At 43.7% G+C, this 18600-nt stretch overlaps 1 protein-coding gene across 2 annotated transcripts in view; it reads left to right on the forward strand.

Moving 5' to 3' along the window:
• Nucleotides 1-18600, forward strand: part of CA5A (carbonic anhydrase 5A) — a 395762-nt gene that overhangs the window by 276489 nt on the left and 100673 nt on the right. For both annotated transcript variants that reach the window (XM_086945825.1, XM_086945824.1), the window contains exon 4: nt 5605-5700. In XM_086945825.1, the coding sequence (XP_086801951.1) occupies nt 5605-5700 (96 nt within the window). The remainder of the gene's footprint in view (nt 1-5604; nt 5701-18600) is intronic.

Raw genomic sequence — 18600 nt, forward strand, 5'->3', positions numbered from 1 at the left:
GTAAATTCCGCCCGTGCCTGTTGGCACAGTGTAATAAGATGTGTGTTTTATCTGATGTATATTTATGATAATACAAAGGCTATTTTTATATAACCTTGTGTGGAGTGTTTCTTTGTGGTGGGCCTTGGGTGTTGTTGCTGGGGTGCGTGCGCAAATACTTAACTTACATCGCCTCCAAGTTTAGCCTTGACTGCTCGCGCCACGTTACCTAGAGGGCGAGTGCGGGTTACCTTGGTGTGTGACTCCCTTGCCCTGACACTTAGAAATGGCGATCCCTGACTGACCTCGACGCGAGTCTTGGCCGGCCAGGGTCCCGTTTCTAACAGCCGGCAGTAAGCATCTTTGTGAGACTGCTCTGCAGTTGTTGCTTTCCCAATCGGCATTGTTTCCCTTAATGGCCAATTAATTTCAAATGTTGCTGCTTGCAAATGATGCGTGTGAGAGACCCCTCTGGGGGCCTCTTATGTTCGTCATAACTTCCTAGTGGGACCGCCGTTGTCGGCCAAGACTTTTGGCGGGGCTGTTAAAGCGAAGACAGCGGAAAACGAGCCATTCTGATTACGTGCAGCACGGCCTCCAACTCAGCACGATCACAAGCAAAACCTCTCCCTGCTCCTGTCCAGTGCTAAGGACGTGCCTTTTATGGGCTATGAGACTATATCTTGGACGGGCTTTGTGCTTTGACCTTCTCTTGTATTCGTCACTCTCTTGTAACCAACCCTCTATCATTCAAATAGGTTAGTATTTCCCACCACTTTCTTCCAAACATCCTCTAGGAGGCAGGATACAAACGGTTAATGTTGCCTGCATAGATTTTAATACGTGAGGAAAGTCTAACACGGCGCCCGATTATTGCCCTTCATATGTTCCCCGACTTTTTTTCTTCATTTCCTCATGTTTGTCAGTTCGCAGTTTTCCCTGCAAAATGACATTATTATTTCTCAGTGCAAGTTGGCACTGAAAGTGGTTGAACTCCTTTCTCGCAATTTTATTTCAACACCACTTGCCTCGCGAATTTGATGGATGTTGGAGATCTTTATTTTCTCAGGACATTTTAAAAGGGAAGCAAAAGTCCTGATTTTCATTTGAAAACACAAATGTAAAAAACTCTGCTAACTCCAGGTAGCAATTATGCATTCGCAAGTATTACGAAAAGTTTACTAGAGAGACATTTTGGTTTGGAACATCCCTTATTCAATGCATGACTACTGCAATCAAGTCTAAAGCCAGTTTCTGAGCTGTCATTGAAATTGAAATAGTCAATTGTTCCAGAAACTAAAGCATGTCGTTGAGTGTGTAACATCCATGTCATTCAATACAACAGCCATGCTCTAGATCAAAAGCTTTTCATCCAAACACCTCCCTTGATCTAAACCAATACAATGAGCTAACAGATCACTAACTTATAGGTGGAGTGTGAAAAATAAAATATCAAGGAAGCAAACCTGTATTACGCCTTGAAAATGGAGCAACACCCTTCTACACATAATGCTTGCACCTTCATTTCTATAATTCAAAAAAATCTGAATACATCTTTCTTGAACATTTTCAAAAAATATTTCATCCATTATCCATGATTAAAAGAGCACCAATTTGCCACCTCGGAATCCACTTAGATTACATTTACCTTTCTTCTGCTATCATCTGTATTATGCACAAAGTCATATCACCTCTTCCCCAAGTTCTACATACGTTCATTTTTAGGCCTCGCGTACCGACAGCTCATGTATGCTCATGTATCCCGCTTTCACCACATCCACAACCACCACCACCACATCCACCACCACTTTCACCACATCCACATCACCACATCCACCACATGACCACCACATCCACCACATGACCACCACATCCACCACCTCCACCACCACCACATCCACCCCCACATCCACCATCACCACCACCACCACCACATCCACCACCACATCCACCACCACCATATCCCCCAGATCCACCACCACCACATCTATATGTGTGTGGCTCTGTGTGTGTTTAGGTGCAAATGCAATGTTCTTGGATTTTCGTCACAATAAAATACACTGAACATAATCTTCACAAAAGTTATTTACAAACGTTTAAGCTATTGCCATTATAAATTACAATAACTTTTATTTAAGTATTAATTATTTACAAAATTAAAAGCTATTGTTATTTGTAATATCAATACATCTAAGTCGCGTAAATACAACACACATTGCATTACAAATGCTATAGGTGTCACATTTGCAAAAGTTAAAACTATTGACATTGTAACTGACAAAGCTATTAATTTTGCTACTTTCAAAACCAACACATAAATAAAAAAGTGTCATTTACAATATCAATAGCTCAAACTTTCCTAATGCGAGACCTATTGCATTTCCAATGCTTGTTTAGATTGAGATTCAGAAACTTTTTCAAAACGTCCCTATTTCCAGGCCCTAGCCTTACTTGGTATGTCCAATCCATGCTCCACCGCAGTTTGCTCCAAATCGTGCCTTGGTCCCAGTCTACCGTGACCATTAACTACCGTAGGCACTTTGCGCTTCTTGGCCCTTAAAAATTCAACACTCCCGTTCGTTCCCCTTATTGGATTTTGGTCGTTTTGATGTTATTTTGCCTATTCAATTGTTCTCTCTATTCATAAATTAGAGTGGGATTTATTTTTTGGGTGGGGTGTTTTGGACTTCTTAACTGTTTTGGTACTTCAGGCTTTACACATTTTCAAGTTAAGCCTGCCTGCTCTAAGCCGTAGCAACCAGAGGTTGAGCTCCGGTTTAATTTATTGAAACCTTTGAGTGGACCTAATAAGTTAGTGACTTAAGTACTTGTATTGGACTACCATTCATCCCAACTAATAATTCGTTTTCTCACAGCTCTGCAAAATGAACTTGGACTGGTTAATCCTTTTAAAATCACTTGGTTTCCCTAATATATCATTTAAAGAACACATTGCCAAGCAAACCAAGGTGGCTTGGACCAAATCTCCCTTCTCAAGAAGTGAAACCTTACCTCTCGGAAGCAGACTTCAGAGCAACTTGCCTCCCCATTCCCTATTCCTAGATGTAGGGAATTTCCTGCTTCGCAGCTTCCCCCAAACCACCCTGTATACACTTTAAAAGTATCCTATATACAGCAGCTGGTTTCATTAAAAGCCCAAAAAAGTTTAAGCCCACCAGTCTAACACTGATAGAACCACACTGCTTTCCTTTACACTCTACTGACCAGGGCTAAATGAGCCAAAACCAGAGTGGGATTGCTTGTGTTGCTTTCTTGAGGGCGCCTCGCTTGGCAGTTTGGGGTGTACTGTTGCCATGAGGAGCAGGGTGTATTGTGTAAGGGTACCTCTATCTAGAGTGGCATGGTAGGTGAAAAAACTATGGACTGGATGGACCCCCAAGTAGATGCCAGTGACTGAGATTAATTGAAGCATTCCACCATATATGTGACTTGTTATTTGTCACATATATGGCCATCGAAACTGCAACCCCTTCCATAGCAGACCGAGAAATTAACTCCATAAAGGTTTAAGGGCCACACAAGAAGCCATTATGTGACCAGATAGAAAATAAAATAGAAGACAAGCCTTCTCCATCTATATAGTGCAAACTTGACCTGAAGGTATCTGGTATCAAAGTGACGAGCCTTCTCCATCTATATAGTGCGAACTTGACCTGAAGGTATCCGGTATCAAAGTGACGAGCCTTCTCCATCTATATAGTACGAACTTGACCTGAAGGTATCCGGTATCGAAGTGCTTTACAGGAGCACCAGTCACATTACACAAGGACGCATTTATTTTTGTTAGGCACAGGAAGATTAAGTGATTTGCGCAGAATCACAGAATGTTGAGCATCATTGCCAAAACTCGAACCCGTTTCCGCAGATTAGAGACAGACAGCCCTAGCCTGTTCGGCCACATCCTCTTTCCTATCTCGCATCTATGCTCTCAAAACCTGAAACAACAACTCCATCAACAGCAGAACTGCCCCAGCTCTTTTCCATTTCAGAAAGGAGCAGAACTCTTCAGAGAACAGTGCAGTTTCATATAAAGTACTCGCCACCCACAAGCATCCTGCTTCTTCAGTGATCTTACAAATACATGCCCTTATATAATTACATGCATACCGTCCTTGTGGGCCCCAAAGAAACTAATTATAAGTGACTTTGCTAATGTTAAAAGTAGGCTTTTTGCTATGCTAAGAAACCGTTTATAATGACCTCCTTGCTGTGGCTTCTGGAGACGACCGTTCAATGAAGCAATGGCAGGCCTGACAACCTGCTTTTAAAGTCAACCATGAGTGGCCTAACGCCACACTGCAGCTCACATGGGACATCTGACTTTGATGTCACTGGTTTGAGTTCTTTTTCACTGTGGTTTACTAAAAGTCAGGGTTGCCAAGTGGAATTAAACATTTGTTAGTGCATGTGAACCACCCCTTAAACATGCTATGAAGTGTGTAGTTGTCTCCAGGAGTCGAAATGTGTTAATAAATCAATTTCCATAATTGCAAAGAATCTAGGGTGATGATCTAGAAGGGCATATTTCCATATACCTACCTACTCTTGACACCAAAATTACTGTTCTGTTCCATAAAAATCCCTGTGTCAACTCTCATGTTTCATAGAACATCCTCCGGTGATTAAGGAATTTTTAGAATGACGTTATTTTGTATCCATTCAAAACATACACTCCTCATCGGGCGTTATCATTCTCTTATTAAAAAAATATTAGTATTGCCACTGCTGTCATTTAGCCCTGGCACAAAGTTAGTTTGCAGTGGAAAAATTATTGAGGTCCTAACCATGTGCTTCAATAAACCTTTTACAATAGTCCATGGCGGCAGCAGGCTTATCTTAAGAACCCTTCCACCGGTTCTGTATAGTGTTTTAGATTTCTATGTAATCAGTGTGTCACTTCCTATGTTTTGATCAGTTCTTCCCAAGCAGAAAGATTCTTTCCTGCTCCTAACGTAAGAGCTCTCTTATTATGTGGACAAAATGAGATTAGAAAGCCTCCTGACCTGCTACTCTTGTGAATGAGCTAACTAACAATAGAACATGTCTTGGACCTTCTGCCAACATTCCCTCTCCAGGTTGATGGAGCGCTTCCTCTCCTTCACTTCATTTTGGTTGACATGTGGTTTTGAGGAACTTGTGTAGTCCAATGTTTTAATTTGCTGGGTGTTATTTGGTGTTGGTTGAGTCCGCGAAAATGTTGAGGTGTGAGAGTATAAAAAGGAATTTCCTTCTGTGGATAATGAAGAAATGTTGCAATCTTTGTTGTTCCAGCCTGCTTTGCCTCTAGCTTTATAGCTTTATTCCTTTCCACTCCTGAACATACTGTGTCACATACGGAGTTCTTTTCTCTGGTTTGTATGTTGTCTTCACTATTACATCAGTTCAAATTAGGCAGGATAAGATGGAGACCAACATTGTTTTTCGGGTAGTGTGGAATTCCCAAATGCTTATAACTTCGGTTAACTGGAGAAATAATTTATGAAGATACATTCTTGTGTACAGTCTTAATTCTGAGCACTCCTCATTGAATATTACTGCAGAATGTCTTGTAACCAAAAGGCAGTTTTGTTTTTGTTCATCAATTTGATCTCATTTCAATTTTAGCTTCATTTGGTACACTGGAACTGTTGCAAATACGCAAGTTTTGAAGAAGCGATAATGGAGGATAATGGTTTAGCGGTCATTGCCGTCTTTTTAAAGGTACGTCTTTGACCACTTTGAGATTACTCGTGGCATAATACTGGTAAGCTAATCTATTTAAAAAAAATACAAACCTGATGGATACATGTTTTTTTAAAGTATGTTTTATTTTCTATACAGATTATAATAGAAATTGGTGATGAAGAGAAGTCTGTTAAATAAATAGGTATCACTGGCCCAACTCCCAGCTGGACCGCCTCCTAATTCTCCAACAACCTTTTTATTTTTTTATTGCATTTCTGTAGAGTGTCATAGAACAATACCACATAAATAGGGTAAATTAACAGTTGAAATAATAAGCACTAGAGTTCCATGAAAGATATACAAGACTAAAACAGAACAACCTAGGACATATTAATTGTATCAGGATAAAACTGGCTACTAGCATCCGTTGAAGTAATTACGCAATAAACTAACTTGGTCTTAAAGTAGTCTACTTTGATTTATCAAAGCTGGACACACAAAGAAAATGATTACTAGTGAAGGTCAAACAGTTTACAGCGCATACATTTTTTTTTAGCATCATATTCTTAATATTACTAACTCCCATATCGTCCTTAAGTAAAAGACCGTTCATGAAAGTAATATAAAAGGCTAGTACACATTTAAAATTGCATTCTACTTGTCCCTATGTGATGTTTTAGAATTCACACTTTTCAGCTTCTAGCAGCGCAGTTGATCAGCTTGAACATTCATATACTATAACCCCATTCAAGCATAATTTTAGGCCCTGCTATGGAATCTTGAAATAATGCTTCATCTCTTGTAATCCTCAATTCAGTCAGTAAGGCAGTCACCATTTTAGATGAGGTGCAAGCAGAGGTCAAATCAAATGCTGCTGCCCTGCCCCTCGTTATTACATGTTGATTTTTGGGGCATGTTGTACTGTATGCCAGTAACAGTATATGGGCAAACTCCTATTCTTTATACTGGCGTCCAACCCAAGACTTTCAATAAAGAGCAAGATTATCATAGCTTGCTTCCGGACCTTGATAGGGGTTTTCAGATTTATCAATTTTCTGGAATACAAGGATATAACTGTATACACCTGCTTCCAGTCTGTAACATTATGCATGCCATATAATTGAAAGAACTGCAATAAAACAAGTCCAATTGAATTCGCAGGAGAACAGGTTGTTCTGAAGTGCACACTTCATGCAGTGTTGCTGTTGAAGGTTAATCCGAAATTAAAGTACTTTGGCAACTACTTCAAGTTTAACAACACCTGTGTGTAGTCAATCATATAGCAGGTATGCACCTGACTACAGAAATCATTATTTTTGTCTACCTAAGTGGGATAATTAGTATAATATTTTGACTGTGAGGGCCAGATGTTCGACCTATTATTGCATGCGCAAACTGGTTTGTGATCCCTTTGCATATGCAAAAATACCAATGGGTCATGTACAAACCCGATTTAGCGAGTCGCAATTTATTTGCGAATTGCTAAATAGGATTTTTGACTTGCTATTAGGAAGGGGCGTTCCAAGGGCGTCCCTTCCTAATAGCGACTTGCCACCCTATATAAGAATGTTTTGCGACCGCAATTGCGGTCGCAAAACACACGCAATTTACCGCTCTCTTCAAGAGGGTGGTAAAGCACTCGCAAAAGGGAAGGGGTCCCGAGGGGGCCTGTTCTCCTTGGTGAATGCAGGTGAAAATATTTTTTAGGGGAAGCCCGTGTTCCCAGAGACCACTACCTGCCCTTAAAAAATAATTCCAAAACGTTTCCTTTTTCAGTTTTTTAAATGCATCCCGTTTTCCTTTAAGAAAAACGGGCTTCATTTAAAAAAAAAAATATATATACCGCTTTATTTAAAAGTAGTCCAGGACATGGAGGTCTGCTGAGCCCAGCAGGCCACCATACCTGGAACGGCCAGCCATTCCCAATGGGGGTGTCCCTGACAATGTTGTAGATTGGCATTAGAGACTCGCATTTTGCGAGACGCTATGCCAATAGTCTTACATCTGGCCCTGAAGACAATGGTTGTTAAATCAAACAATATTAGATCATGTGCATACATTATCAGCAGATCAGGACACTGCCCAGGTATCGAGGTGATGACTGCTTTTCCCCCACGTAGGCTGGCAAATCATCTGTGTATCCTTACATCCATAAATAGCATGGTTGAAAGAACTCGTCCTTGGTTTAAGCTGTTGGCAAACAAGATTGGCTTTGTTTTTTCTTTTGCAGCACCTTTCAACCCTTTCACCCAGTTAACATGTTTGAATTTCCTAATTTTCCTTCACAAATTGGTGTCACTCATGCCCTCACCTTTTGCAATGAGGTTAACAGATTGAACACAGAAAGCAAAAACAGTATATTTCTTAATCCACTTTATGAGAATTCCTAAAATGGCTGTTCTACGGTTTGGTCGAAATCCTCCCTGTAGTTTAGGGTCTAAGTTGTTTTATTTTCCAGTATTCGTCGTCCTGACGTTTTAAAATGAACTTTGTGAATAGCTTACCTGAGGCATCTAAAAGCACAGTTGGCCGATAATTAACTGTCTTGTTTCTTGAGACTTTCTTATAGATCGTCCAAATAAGCATACATGTCAGGAGATGGGAATGCTTTTGGTCCTTAATCAAATGGTAAAAAATACACAAAAGTTATTAGCCAATTCTGTTGGAAAATAATGGTAAATGCTTATGCTTAGTCTGGGCACTAAAATTGAGTAACCAAAGGAGTCAGGCCCTTAAGGACAGGTGGGTAGGCTGGACCCTATCTGAATAAGCAAAAACACGAAAAGTGCCTAGCCACCTACATTTACATCCAAACTTGAGGAATGTCAAAAACGCTAGCTGTCAAGTTCGACAGGGTACTTTTATTTATACCAGTTATTTTATAATTGATCAAAGTTTTTCCAAAGACAGTAATTAAAGGCATACAAAAACGAATATCTACATCACGTATTTACACCAACTTTTTTGCAATTATATCTAAACAGTCATGAAAAAGGTCAAAGAATAAATCCAGTACAGACAGAAAACAATTTATACATGTGCAAAAGAAACAGTGATTCTATACAAGTGTAATGAATGAGTGAAACATCAATAAAGCATGAAAAAAGAAAGAAAAAGGAGTCAAGTCAATTTATGACCGTTATTGCCACCAGCAATTGCTGGTATAAAGGATTAAATCACAGTTACTCCTTTTTAACAAGCCGACGCGTTTCGAATATATATCAGGCAATCCGCTTCCAAACGCTTTCTGGAATCTCGCCAGCCGGCAAGGATACACGGACACGGACCAATTAGGCGCTGAAATTTCTTTATTTGCAGAGAGTTGTCATCTATATATATATATATATCTATATATAATATAATCATCTCCAAAATTACAGGAACCCAATTCGGAACAGGCCACAGGAGGTCACACTTCAGTGTACTTCTTTTGTTACTCTGCAGGCTGACTTCCTTCCTAGAGGAACGCTTTTTTCAGGTGTTTGAGGGCGAGGTGGCATCATCAAAGCATCCGCTTAGCTGTGGGGTTCCGCAGGGTTCCTCCTTGAGCCCCACACTTTTTAATGTCTATATGCAGCCTCTAGAGAAGATAGTCCTCCCTTTTGGTGTGCGGATTGTCACCTACGCAGACGATGCCCAACTTGTGGTCTCTCTGGACCACAATGAGGGTTCGTCTAACACCTTGGGCCCTTGTCTGGAGGCTGTCGCTAAGTGGATGCAACTCTCCCACCTCAAACTCAACGGGGAGAAGACTGAGATCATGTTACTAGGTAACCCCTCCCCAACCTCCTTAGCGTCTAGCTGGCCCTCATGCCTCGGTGTCCCCCCTCCTCCTAAAGACCAGATAAAGAGCCTAGGAATGTGGCTTGATAGAGCGCTGGATTTCTCAGTGCAAGCTACCAAAACTGCCTCCACTTGTGTGGGGCTAATGAAAATGCTTCGCAAAGTGCTCCCCCTACTTCCATTCCAGGCGAGAAGGGTCATGGTTCAGGCCCTGATATTCTCTCGCCTGGACTATGGAAACTATATATCTAGGAGCCCCGGCAGCAGTGACTAAAAGACTCCAAGTCACCCAAAACTGTGCCGCCCGACTATTGTTCAACATATCCCGCTGGCAATCAGCGAGGAATGCCTTAAAAGCACTCCATTGGCTCCCAGTGGCTGCTAGAACACAGTTTAAGGCCATGTGCATTTTGCACAAATCTTTCCATCGAACTGGCCCAGCAGTTCTGTACCCCCTAGTGCTACCTTACTCGCCATCCAGAGCCCTTCGCTCGGCTTCATTGCATCTGGCAACCATGTCAAAAATCAAGAAAGCCCGCTGGGGTGGCTGCTCTTTCACTCACACAGCGGCGAAACTATGGAACTCCCTGCCTCTAACCCTTAGACAAAATAACAACCAAATGTCATTTAGGAGAGATTTAAAAACCTACTGGTTTTCAAAAGCGTACTAATTCACCCAGAAGCCCGACACAGTAATCAGTCTAAAGCGCTGCGAGGCCTCGGGGTGGTTATGCGCTATATAAGTGGAATTTTTCATTTCATTTCCTTGCTCCAGAGACGCGGTTCTGTCCTAGAACCTTTTGTCTCCTCTACGTCTATCACCTCATCAGTACCCCTTCAGGTCCCTGACAAGTTACTGGACTCTGAAGATAGTGAGGAGGAATCTGATATGGATGAAAGGTTTGGGACAGCTACAAGTCCTTCTGAATTGAACATCAAATACCAGGAGGACGATCAAGACGACCATCATTCGCCTGAGCTTGTGACATCACCTGTTACAAATGATCCCTCAGCTCAGATGCCAGTAGCATTGCTAACAAATCTTCAGCACATGCTAAATGATTATTATAGGCATTTTCCACCGCCTGAGTCAGCGGACTCTGTGCCTCCTACACCTGTGGTGCAAACGCCAATATCTGATTTAAGACCTCCGAAGTCTCCCCCACCTGTAGTGTCCCATTAGCCTGAAAAACCGCATTCTTCTGAGGAAGAAGAGAGGGAAGGGGAAGTCGATGAAGGTTCCATGATGTCGGAGTGGGATGATTACCAAGTTCAAACACCTTCTCCTTCGCCTCCGGCTACTGCTGATTCACCTCCGGTTGACGTAGGAGGTCTCCATCTTCTCATGGAGAGAGCTACAAAACGCTTTCATATTGACATGGAGGCTACACAACAAGAATGCTTCCTTTATGATTTTAAAGTTCAGCCAAGGAGACAAGTTAAGTCGATAACGATTATCAATTTCATTTGGAAAGAGGGGATTAAAGTCATGTCTACTCCAGCATCTATTTCTCCAGTTTTGCCAAGGATAGATAAAAAAATATAAGGCTCCTGAAAAGTCTCCAGCTTGCCTTATAGGACATCCAAAGTTGGATTTGGTAATCATACAGGCTGCACAGAAGCGGTCCAGAAACTCTTCCTCTCCAATTGCAGCCCCACCGGATAGAGATGGCAGGCGTCTGGATGCAATTGGTAAGCGTTTGTCAACAATGGCAGCAACCATAGTCCGGGCTGCTAACTCATTGGCCATACTGGGCAGATATGACCGGCAAATGTGGTCTGACAGCCATTTGTCAACATGCTTCCAGAGCCCTCCAAGTCTGAGGCTTTGAAAATCCTGCAGGAAGGTGAAAGGATCTCGGCGGAAATGATTGACTCTGCAGTTGATGTAGCTTCAACTGGATTCAGGCAATTGGCAGGAGCAGCTGTCTTGCGTAGACGAGGCTGGCTGAGAGCAACTTCGTTCCGCCAGGAGGTTCAAGCGAAGGTGTTAGATATGTCTTACGACCGAGAGTTTTTGTTTGGCCGCATATTGAGGAAGCCCTGCAGACAATCAAAAAGGACATGGAGACAGCTAGATCCCTGGGCACCTTAAAATTTCGAAAGCTGCCCTTTCGAGGTGCGAGAGGACGTGGATCGTCCTCTAATAGAGGAGGTTATAGTCAGCAGTCCTCCTACAGGCAAGGGAATCAATGTTACCAAAGCCAGCGTTACCAGTCCTATGGTCAGCGCAACACTAATTATTCCCAAAGCAAAAGGAAGCCTGCCTACCGTGGAAAGGATAAAAGACAATGCGTGTCATCACCTGCCACCGCTACTGCCACAGCCTCACATAAAAATTGGAGGAAAAATCTCAAATTTCTACTCAAAATGGTCCTCAATAACATCGGACAGGTGGGTCCTGGACATTGTGGCCAAGGGCCATGCCCTCGAATTCGAAAAGTTTCCTCCAAACGTTCCCCCAAAGGGCCTGCCTCCAGCTCATCTCAAGGAGTTGTTTTCACAGATCAATTTGATGTTAATGAAAGGAGCAATAGAAAAGGTTCCTTAGGCTCAAAGAGGAGCAGATTTCTACTCAAGATTCTTTCTCATAAAGAAGAATAATGGAGAATGGCGTCCAATTCTGGATCTCCGTGCTCTAAACAAGTATTCGAAAAAGCTGACGTTCCGGATGCTGTCACTTCAAGGAATACTGCATCGTCTTTCGGAGGGAGAATACATGACCACCTTGGATCTCCAAGATGCATATTCTCACATCCCCATTTTGCCTCGGCACAGGAAATTCCTACGATTCAGAGTGGCAGGCAGGGATTATCAGTTCAAGGTCCTTCCCTTTGGGCTACGCTCGGCACCCAGGGTGTTCACGAAGGTCCTGGCCCCAGTAGCAGCACACCTCCGGCTGGAGGGAATACAAATATTTTCATACTTAGACGACTGCCTTATCAAGGCGAATTCTTACACAAACGCAGACAACCATATCCAGCGGTGTCTGTGTCTCTTCCAGTCACTGGGTCTCTCCGTCAATTTCAGCAAGTCACAACTAGAGCCATCCCAAAGACAAGCTTTCTTAGGAGCAACTCTAGACACACAGCTAGTCCAAGCTTTCGTGTCGGACGAGAGGCAAGACAGAATTCAGGACATGGCTTCAAGTTTACTCTAAAAAAAAGTCCGTTTCAGCCCGACAATTAAAATCTTTTCTGGGGATGGTCTCTTCTTGCATTCCTTTGATACCGAATTGCCGTCTCAGGATGAGGCCTCTTCAAGAAGAACTCAGCCTACAATGGTTGCAGGTCTCCGGATCATTCGAGGACCTCATCCAGATCACCCCTCGCATCAGAGGTACTCTTCTCTGGTGGATTCAGAGAAAGAATTTGCAACAAGGTTGCGTGTCACTCCAAGACGCACCAAACTTTACAATCACCACGGACGCATCCTTCGAAGGTTTGGGAGCTCATCTTCAAGGGCTGACTATCAGCCGGAAATGGAGTCCTCAACAGAAACTCTGGCACATCAATCTGTTGGAGCTGAGAGCCATCTTCCTAGTCCTCAAGTCCTTTCGCGCAGTCGTTCAAGGGGCCACAGAATTGGTTCGCATAGACAATACTACAAGCATGCACTATTTGAACAAACAGGGAGGAACAAGATCGGCTCCTCTGTCTCAGGAAGCCCAAGAAGCATGGGCAATACGACACAGAATCAATCTTCTGGCGGTCCATGTACTGGGAACGGCAAACGTTCTTGCGGACACTCTCAGCAGGACAAAGGTGTCCACCACGAATGGGAACTTCCCCAACCTACGGTGGATCGGATCTTTCAGCAGTGGGGTCATCCAGATCTAGACCTTTTTGCGACCAAGGAGAACAGCAAATGCCGGTTCTTTGCAAGCTAGCATCCCCACAAAGACTCTCAGGGGAATGCGTTTTTGATCAACTGGTATCAAATATATGCTTACGCCTTTCCTCCGATACCGTTGGTTCCCAGGGTTCTTCGGAAGATGAAGAATGAACCGTTTTGCCTGATCCTAATTGCCCCCAGATGGCCTCGCCAATACTGGTTCACCAAGCTCCTTCTCCTATCGGAGTGCGAAACAATAGTTTCGACCGATTCCGGACCTCCTCTCCATCCAGGATGGTCAGATTTCCCACCCAGACCCAACATCTCTGAAATGAGCAACTTGGCACCTGAATACCTTGAATATGCCCAACTGAATATCCCTGTAGATTGCAAAGAGGTGCTAGCCAAAGCTAGAGCACCTGCTACAATAAAAAACATACAGACTTAAATGGAAGAGATTATGTATCTGGTGTCACTCAGCTGGAATTCACCCTTTTCTAGCCAAGCCAGAGCAGATATTACCTTTTTTCCTTCATCTGGCAAGGTCGGGATTGTCTCGCGCAACTCTAAAGGTTTTTCTAGCAGCCATTTCAAGGTACCGCCAGGATGGTTCCACTTCACTCTATTCTTCCAGAATAATACAACAGTTCTTCAAAGGACTTTTCAGAATGTTCCCTCCTGTTTGTCGTCTCCGCCATCGTGGCATCTCAATGTAGTGTTAGCGCAGCTCATGCGCCATCCTTTTGAACCAATTTACAGAGTGGATTTGAAATTTCTTACATGGAAGGGGTCACTGTTGTTGGCTTTAACTTCATCAAGCAGAGTCAGTAATGTCCAAGCTTTCACGGTCCATCCACCTTTCCTGCAGTTCACGTCTGATTCAGTAGTGCTCTGCACTAACCCAAAATTCATGCCAAAAGTGCCTTCGGACTTTCACCTGAATGAGCCAGTCATCTTACAGAAATGTTTTCCTAACCCGCAATCCCCTGCGGAAAGGGCATTGCATACACTAGACATCAAGAGGTGTTTAAAGTTTTACTAACAAAGGACCTCTACAATACACAAATCGGATCAATTGTTTGTTGCCTATGCAACAATTTGTCAAGGTCATGCAGTGTCTAAACAGACAATAGCAAGATGGATCTCTGTAGCTATTGACTTTTGTCATACACAAGCAGGAAGACCTTTGCAGACAACACCAAGGGCTCACTCAACGAGAGCCATGTCTTCCTCGAATGCTTTTTTCGCTGGAGTTCCTCTTCAGCACATCTGCAGAGCGGCAACCTGGGCCAGCAGGCATACTATTGTTTGGATGCAGCTAGCAAGACTGATGCTTCAGTGGGTCAAGCAGTTCTGCGTAATCTTTTTAAATAAGGTGAGCCTCTGTTTCCCTCCTCCTTTTTACTGCTTTTCAGACGCTTGTTCATGCTTATTTCTATGTACATGCTTACGTAACTGCATTTTTACATGCTTACATGCTTTCAGAAATGTGATATTTCTACTATATGATTACATACTTTTCATATATACAGGTTTGTTACAAACCGCGTCTTCCAAACAATAATGTATACTGCTATCTACTCTGATTCAGGCATGTGAATCTATGAAAGACAGCCCAATACTGGAGAAGAACAATAGTTACTTACCTGTAATCTGTGGCTCTCCTGTATTGGTGTCTTTCATAGATTCACATGCAACACGCCCACCTTCCCGCAGAGGCTCTTAGGTTACTTTGGTTTTACTACATATCTCCTGTGCGAGAAAATCTGAGAGTCTGAGCCTCTGAGGAGAACCTTCTGGACGCCTGATTGGCTGTAGTTTGTGCTGTACAAAATGACTAGGAAAGTCATGAGTATGGAAGTTTTTTTCTCCTGTAGCTTGTGCTACCTTACTTCCTGGTTGGTTATTACCAAGATTTTTCTATGTTATTATGGCATATTATTGCTTTTTTATGTCCCGTGGGACTCCGACGACGGGGAATGATTCAGGCATGTGAATCTATGAAAGACACCAATACTGGAGAACCGAAGATTACAGGTAAGTAACTATTGTTCTTTTCAGACAAACATCAAAAAGGCCACAGTAGGGGGCGTGGCTAGCAGCCGACGAAAATGGCTGCAGCCTAAGGGAGCTCTGTGCTTGGTGAACTGTCCCCAGAAAATCCTGTAATTTATCTGGTGTAGAGGCGGACCCTCGTTGAACGGCTCAAATTCGGAGTGCACCGGGCACGGCTGTGGCAGGTTTGCAGCTCCTGGCAAGAGCCCGACTCTGAGCGGGCCGTATGACGAAGCTGCGGCCCAGACACAGTCACGGAACCGGGGGCCTTGCGTGAAAAGGATGGCGAAGGAGGCCAACCAGACCGGAAGTCCCGCATAATCCGAGACGACCCGAGAAGCGCAGAGATTGAGGCCAAGGTACGCTTCCCAGCACGCAGGGAGCATCGCCCAGCCGCTGAGCTCACCAGGCAGGCCCTGAGGCGATATCGACAGCCAAAACAGCTGACGCCAAGATACGGCACTAACACACGCACTGTCCCTGACGCAGCTAGAACAATAGTTAGTAGTGGTGCCTGGGGAGGAGATTGACGAACTGGGTGCGGTCCGGGAGCAGGCACCTAGTCCAGTATTACCTGCCTTACCTACAGTGATGACATCATCAGCAACTGGACGATCCTTCATGATGTGCTCTGTTCTCCGTGCGACTATGAACAAATGGTCCTTGACAACAGGGAATCTAACTTCGTAATAATTATAGGCCACAATGAACTCTATACAAGAGAAAGTCCAGCCGGACTTAGAATTTTATTCAATGTATTGAAGATATGCTTAATCAGACAAACAAACAATAAAGCAGTGGGACACAGTCCTGCATCCTCGATGCTACACATACATTCAAAACATACAATAACAGTGGTACTTCAGGCATTTAGAGGGCATGAGCAAAGAGAGTATTTTGAGTACATTTGCTTCACATATGCGGGAAACATACACTTTTGGCACATAATAGTACACTTATTGTTTAACCCACATATTGTGTCGACGGCGTTTCGATCCAATTATATTAATGGATCATCATCAGGACTTCCAATGTTAGCCTGAATGTAGAAGCCTGTATTGACAGGGAGGAAGGGAACAAGTAACAATATATTTAACCAACTGTAATACTCAACAGTTTCAAGTTAACCTTATGTCAACTTAAGGTGCTACAGATCATTCAGGTGACGGTGTCTCACAACCAGTGCCACACAAGTACAACGCGGTGGTGAGCAATACATGCCATGGTCATTTCAGTGGCATTCCAGCTTAAGGTGCTACAGATCATTCAGATGACGGTGTCTCCCATCCAGTGCCACACAAGTTCGACGCGATGGTGAGCGCAGTGGCATGCCGACCAATTGGCCAGTTGAAGAATATCATTGGTGTGTAAGCATCATTCCTAAAATATCACAGTGTGAAATTAACGAGGTGCTGCGGGAGTGAACCAGCATGCAGCACATGCATGTCAGGTAGTGCCAAGGGAACCCGGAAGGCGTATTAAAACGGTAAGCATAAGACGCAATCAGAGGGTCCAGTTACCTCAACTGTTGGGTATCAGGGTGAAGTTGATGGATGGACGATAGAATTAAGGGGTTTATCTGGAAGCAATAGATTAAGGATGTTAGACCAAGGGTCAGCTATAACCCGGAACAATCACGCCAGTTCAAGGAACCATCCTATTACCTGGAGATTGTAGCTCCGACTGGAGATAAGGGTAGGAGGGATAATTGCGGGCAGTGGTTGAAGTTGGCAGTATTCGTCTAAAAAACAAGGGATTGCGTGACTATTAGTCGTGCCTGTTAGGGATCACAGGGGGCCGAACTTAACCGGCTACAAATTGCTGATAATAAGCACGGCTGACACCTAAAATGAGTTGCTTACCTAGTAAAGGGTCTTAACCAAGGGAGACATTTGATTGGTCAGGGATACATCAGGTTAAATATCCGATGACGGGATACAGTGCTCGCCTAAAACCGGGTGGAAAAAGGAAGGGTTAGTGATCCCATTTGCGGGGCACTCAAATGTAACCAGGGCATGACGCGATCGGCGTCTAGCAAGCGCGTTGTGAGCGCGGGGGCATGCAATGGACTGCTTACCTAATAAAGGGTCTTGCTCAGGATGCCGATTAATAGGGCTCCTACGAGGAAATTAGTGCAAGCCAGGTTAAGTGCAGGCTGAGGGGACTAGATGTCATACAAGGGGAGGAGTGTCCCTGGATGGTGCTAGGCGCTTACCTCAAGTTCACGATGGAACCGCATGCCGTGCGGGCATACTGTGCTCACTGGACCCCCACCTGACGGTCATGTGAGATGGCGCAGGGAGCCCAAATGACTGGCTGTTCTCAACTGCATCTAATCCTGGCTGGCAACTAAGGTAAAAAGACGCTGTTTGCAACTAAAACTGTAGGTGAAAGAAGGTGGCATACTTCTGCAGCATTAGCCCAGGGAGTCAGGGCAACAACGTAAGAGCGGGCACACTTTGCAGCGAGCCACCAGCTACCTGAGAAGTCCCAGATTCTCATCCAGGGGATACTCATCAATAGTCATAATCTATGAATAATCCCGCCCATGTGCGGGATTCCGGAGCATATAGAAAATACATATATATACATATATTCTGCTCAGTGGGGCGTTGTCCAAGAAATGAGTAGCACGCGGTTGCAGGAAGCTTACCCCATTGCTTTTATTGGTTAGGGCAGCAAGGTCACTGGTTAATTTAAAGTATCTGACCACACCTGACTCGTTTCGATTGACATCTTAATCATAGGCTTCCAAGCTCTGTGGGTTGCAGGCACGGATTATGGGCAGCAACAGTTCCTGGGGCTCATGTTAGAGCTTGTAAATAGCATTCATTACGGGCGCAACCATTCAGGATTAAAAGCCGGACAGTGTTTCCCAGAAGGCAACGTCTGCAACCATATGTGCAACGATATCGCCAAAGTATCGAAACAAAAAGAGGATTTACTTTGCTCCCTGCTGACCTTGTAAGCCTATGATTAAGATGTCAATCGAAACGCTTCAGGTGTGGTCAGATGCTTTGAATTAACCAGTGACCTTGCTGCCCTAACCAATAAAAGCAATGGGGTAAGCTTCCTGCAACCGCATGCAACTCATTTCTTGGGCAACGCCCCACTGAGCAGAATATATACATATATATGCATATGTGAAAAATATATATAGGCAGCCTAAAATAGTTCCAAAATGGCAAAAATGCTGAAATTACATTGGTTTGCATAGTTGCACCTAAACTCTCCCAACCCCTAAGGAAGAAAGAGAGCAGTAAA

Source organism: Lissotriton vulgaris, chromosome 12 (assembly GCF_964263255.1).
Source record: "Lissotriton vulgaris chromosome 12, aLisVul1.2, whole genome shotgun sequence".
Classification (NCBI taxonomy): domain Eukaryota; kingdom Metazoa; phylum Chordata; class Amphibia; order Caudata; family Salamandridae; genus Lissotriton; species Lissotriton vulgaris.